At 42.1% G+C, this 5521-nt stretch overlaps 1 protein-coding gene across 1 annotated transcript in view; it reads left to right on the top strand.

The window, feature by feature from the left end:
• Positions 1 to 338: 338 nt before the first annotated feature.
• The window catches only part of SLC10A7 (solute carrier family 10 member 7), a 427489-nt gene continuing 422306 nt past the window's right edge, over positions 339 to 5521 (top strand). Inside the window, exon 1 of the mRNA XM_007944113.1 lies at positions 339 to 438. Coding sequence (XP_007942304.1) covers positions 339 to 438 — 100 coding nt within the window. The remainder of the gene's footprint in view (positions 439 to 5521) is intronic.

The raw sequence follows: 5521 nt of genomic DNA, 5'->3' as shown, positions 1-5521 counted from the left end.
GCGGGCCTAGCCTAACTCTCCGATTCGGAGTACCCGCACTTGGGAACGCGCTATTAGAGCAGCTGTGGCTCCTCGTTTGCGTGTTTATTAGAGGTTGAATGGTAGTGATGGCGGCACTCGGTGAGACTTTCCTGTCACTGGATACTACTACTCCCAGCCCTCCTCAATGCCGCTGGAGCAACCCCCTAGTCTTTAGTTTACAAGTGGCAATTTGACTTGCTCCGCTGCATGTCAGGAGGGACCAAGCAAAGTGTGGAGACGCCCCGGGGATTAAGCGATCGCAGTTTGAAAAGGAAAAAAGCCAAACAAATAAACAAAACCCACCCACCGTAACAAACATGGGGCTGCTGGAGAGAATGAGGAAAGAATGGTTCATGCTGGGAATAGTGCTGGCGATCGCCGGAGCTAAGCTGGAGCCGTCGGTTGGGGTGAATGGGGGTAAGTGCTGCTCCTCTGCACGCTCCACCGCGATTCCCACCTCAGGACTTATTTGCGAATTTGGAAAAGAGGAGAAACCATAATTGGGAAGTCTCTGCCTTTTAGGTCCTCTGACCAGCCCAGGTTCCCCCTTGGACCTTTTGCTGATTTTGTGCCTTGCCAGCCTCAGTGGGCACTTGTATTTAGAAATGGGGCAAAAGAATTTGAGCACAGGTTGTCTTTTCCGCGAACTATCAACGACTCTCTCAGTGCCAAGGAGAGAGGCTGCTGAGAATGAAACTTACTCCTATTGCCTTCAAAGTAGCATCCTATCTCAAAGGATTCTAGGCTGCCAAGAGTTCGATGTCTTTCTTGAGGTGGAGGCCGTTATATAGTCTATTACAACCCCCTCCCCCCACGTTAAAAAAAAAAAGGTGAAGGGGGGGAGAAAAATTTACCAGCACCCCCCACCCATCACCACCACTACCACCAAGCTCAGGTTTTTGTGGCCACATGTTGGAGAGATGATTTGCTGCATTTGCTGCCGCTCCAGAAACTCCCAAGCCGACTGACACGTTGCACATTTTCATTACAGGACACTACTTCCGTGTGCCACACTAGCAGTCTAACAGATACAGGCAGTGTTAGACTTTGTGTAGTGTGTATTTTGGCAAGGAAATGTAGGTGTGCTAAGACAAACTCAGATCTCTGAATAGAGGAGTCTTGTAATGTGGAGGTGGGCATTGGTGGAAACAAACTGAAAATAGCATTAGCTCTTTGTGTGCCCCATCTTTCCCTTTTACAATTATTTCTTCAATTCATTGTCCTTTTTGACCTTGTTTTGTCAGTTAAACTTATGGACAGGCTTAATACATAAGTCAGTCTGGGCAAATAAGGATAGAAGTGAACACACAAAATATAATAGGAAGTGCTCACTAGGGTATTTCAAGTTATTTGTACTTAAAAAAAAGATTTTATGAATGTATTTTTTTATGTTTGTACTCTTTTTTGCTGAAACATGATGGAAATGAATGAAATGATCACTCAAGATAACAGGGGTTCCTCCTGCCCTCACTCCAACTCCTCCCCTTTAGAAGTAACTTGGGAACGTTTTAAAAGTTATATGAAGAAAGACTGTGGAAAGCTGTTTTGTTTGTTTTTAAAATCAGTTTTTTCCTCTATATTTAATTCAGTACAAAATGTGTAGAGTGTTAACTGTGAGAATAAAGCCATTTTTCGTGTGGCTTCTCCCTCTGAGGAGCCCTGGTGGTGCAATGGTTAAGCAATCAGCTGCTAACGAGAAGGTGGGTGGTTGGAACTCATCAGCTGCTTCTGGGGAGAAAGATGTGGCAGTGTACTTCCGAAAAGATTTACAACCTTACAAACCCTTTGGGGCAGTTGTATCTTGTCCTACAGTGTTACTTGAGTTGGAATCGACTTGATGGAGGTGGGTTTTGGTTCAGTTCTCCCTCAGAAGATACCAGTTTCTTTTTTGATACAACTTTTCTGTGGCCTTTTGGAAAACGCATGTGAATGCTGGTGCTTCATTTCTATAAAATGAGGATCCTCTGTCCCTGCATGCTATCAATTAAGAATTAAAGTTAGGGTCTTTCTGATGATCTGGAATGCACAATTCACTGCTTGCAACTTCTAGTTGTAGATCTTTTATTTACTCAGTTTTAAGGTAAAATTATAGGTGATGTATGATCTTTAAGTTTAAATCTGGCGATGCTAGTTTTGGTTAACTAACTTTTATATTCCCAGTATGTTTTGTGAGGAGAAGGGTTCTTGAGCCCTAAATTATTTCATTAGGGCTTCCACTCCAGTGGCAGGTAGGAGACGAATTCTGTAATTTTGTATGTTCCCCTTGACTCTGCTTATTGAAGTTTTTGGTACATTCTTGTAGCTTAGAAATATTGTTTCCCATTTTCACTAGTCCCATATTTCCCATTTTCACTAGTCCCATATTTCCCATTTTCACTAGTCACCAATATAGGATAGTTCCTTTCCTCTTTTAGTTATTATAAAAGGGTAGAATATAAGACCTGAAATCAAAACCAAAGTCACTGCCATCGAGTCGGATCCGACTTGTAGTGATCCCTCCTTGGGTTTCAACCTTAAAAGTGTTTTAGTGCAACTTGCTTCTTTTACCATTAAAGATACCAAGGTCTGAGGTTGAGTGACACACCCTAAATTAAATTAGCTGGCTTAGGGAAGAGGAAAGAAGAGTGACTAGGTAGGGCTTCTCCTTAGTTCATACCAGTTGTAAAATCCATGGTGATTGTCCTGGAAAAGTCCATTAAAGATGAATAACCATTATAAAGAAGGGCTGTCTGTAATAAGAAGCTCTGGTGGCACAGTGGGTAAGGCGTTTGGCTGCTAACCAGAAGGTCAGAGGTTCAAACCCACCAGCTGCTCTTGGAAGGAAGATGAAATAAACTATTACTATAAAGATTTACAGCCTTGTAAACCCAGTGGAAGTTGCTATGAGTTGCAGTCAACTCGATGGTAGTGGGTTTAGCTTTTAGTTTTTCTGTGGGAGCTCTAGGAGCTCTGGTAGTGTAATGCCTAAGGCACTTGACTGCTAACCAGAAGGCTGGAGGTTCAAACCCACCAGCCACTCCTTGGAAGGAAGGTTGGGCAATCGACTTCCATAGTGATACCACCTCGGAAACACAAGGAGGGCTTGCTATGAGTCGGGTCAACTTGACGGCACACAACAACAACATGGGAGCTCTGGTGGCGTAGTACCTAAAGGCGTTTGACTGGCATTTAACCAGAAGGCTGGCAGTTCAAACCCACCAGCCACTCCTCGGAAGAAAGACTGGGCAATCTACTTCCATAATGATACTGCCTGGGAAACCCAAGGAGGAGTTGCTATGAGTCAGATTCGACTTGACGGCAGTGAGTTAGAGTTTTAGAGTTATGTAATAAAGACAATTTCCATGCCTCGAATCAGCCCAAAGGAGTACAGCAAATTGAGTTATTACTAAGCAATAATGTATTACATATGATTTCTTTGATATCTGCCCATGTGTAAAAGTTATGTTCCCTAAAACCAAAAGTTAAGTAAATGAGTGTTTGGGATTTCCTATAGGGGCTGTCAGGCTAAATTCTTAACACCTCTGTTGAGGTTTTTATGAACTGTTCCACCTGTAAAACCTCTTAAATAAACACAAACCTCCAAGAAGTATCAAATAACACTTGACTCCACTAGCTTGCTGTGAGGTTCCATCAAGTGGTTCCAACTCATAGCAACATTTTGTACAACAGAATGAAACACTGCCTGGTGCTGGGCTGTCTACACAATCGTTGCTATGTTTGAGGCCATTTTTTGCAGCCATCGTGTCAATCCATCTCATTGAAGGTCTCTCTCTTACTCGCTGACCCTCTTCTTAACCAAGCATGATGTTCTCCAGGGCCTGGTCCCTCCTAATAACATGCCCATACTGAAAGCTGTGATCTTTGATCTTCATAAATAAGTGCTCTAAATCCTCTTCAAGCAAGGTTGTGTCATCTGTATATCGCAGGTTGTTAATGTGTGTTCCTTCCATCCTGACACCTCGTTCTTCATATAGTCCAGCTTCTCGGATTATTTGATCACTTTCTAGATTAAATAAACTAAAACATTAAATCTAAGACTAGAATAAACAGTAAAAATCTAGGAACAAGAAGAAGAATAGCTGCTGAAAATGTTTTAATTTCCTGATCCTTAGACTGTCCTAAAAGACTTTTTTTTTTAAATCTTACACAAAATTTATTGCTACAAGTTTCAAGTATATTAAGATTTACTTAATATAATTTTTAAAATGCATAAATACAAAAATTAGCAAAAAATTTTTCTTCAATGGATTAAAAAATCAACAGGGCTTATCTTTTACCTATAATTCTGATTATAGATAAAAACAATTCCATGAAGACCATCTAAAATAATGTTTTTTTTTTTTAGATTGGCATTAAATAGTAAAAGCAGGTAAGAAATATTCTTGAAGGTAATAGCTATGTCTTGACATCTCACTAAAAAGCTCACTTGGTGTTTAGTACAGCCACATCTCAATTGGGTACCCAAAAAGCATTTGATGCAGTTCCTGGTACCTATGTGCTAAAGGGGCACAGAGGAGGCATCTTCTGACTTCCTCTGGCTTCGCAAGAGGATAACAGAATCTCCGTCAGCAGCCTTAGGCCTGACATGCTGCCACCCTCCAGCTGTCTTAACAACCTTGACACCAACTGTCCCTCTTGTGGCACTCACCCCTCCCTGCTGGATTCAATAATTTGCTTCAGTGGCTACACAGAACTCACAGATTATGGGGTTTATTAGGGAAGCAACAAGCTGCAATTCAAGTTGAGGAACGTACTCAGGATACAGTTCCATTATATACATATATACAGTCTCCCCTCTGCTGTGTCCTTAGACATGCCTCTCTGGGCCTTGGCCTCTCAGCCTGGCCTCTGCCTCTGTGGGCCGGGTAAGCCTGCTGTTCTGTCTCATGCCTCTTGGTTCACTGCTGCCATATCTCAGCCGGGTGTCTCTCCCAGCTGTGCATCTCTCTCTCTGTCTTTTAGCTGCACATCTCTCTCTCTCAGTCACATATCTCTTTCTCAGCTACGCATCTCTCTCTCAGCTGTGTGTCTCTTTCAGCCACACATCTCTGTCAGCAGCATGTCTTTCTCTCTTAGCTGGCAGTCAGAGAGATTCTTTTCTGCCTCTAGGATGGCTCATTTTAAGCCTGGCAGAGTGGCAAAACTAACCAATCCTGACATCAGAATTCTAAACACTTGAGAGAGAACAAACTTCCCAGAAGATTACTTCTTGCTGTGCCAACAGAAATACCCCAGGTGGATAACTTTAACAATCAGGAGTTTAAAGGAAATTGGCAAAGAACAAGGCTCCAGGAATTGGTGAAATACCCACTGAGATGTTTCAACAAACTGATGCTTTACTGGAAGAAATTACTTGGTCATGCCAAGAGATTTGGAAGAGAGCTTCCTGGCCAACTGACTGGAAGAAATCCATATTTGTACCCATTCCAAAGAAAGGTGATCCCACAGAATGTGGAAATTATCAAACAATATCATTAATATCACACACAAGTAAAATCTT

The sequence above is a fragment of the Orycteropus afer genome, unplaced genomic scaffold (genome assembly GCF_000298275.1).
Source record: "Orycteropus afer afer isolate SDZICR_OR568_19922 unplaced genomic scaffold, OryAfe1.0 scaffold00120, whole genome shotgun sequence".
Lineage (NCBI taxonomy): Eukaryota > Metazoa > Chordata > Mammalia > Tubulidentata > Orycteropodidae > Orycteropus > Orycteropus afer.
The sequence above is the reverse complement of the archived record's forward strand: the minus strand, read 5'-3'. Positions and strand labels throughout refer to the sequence as shown.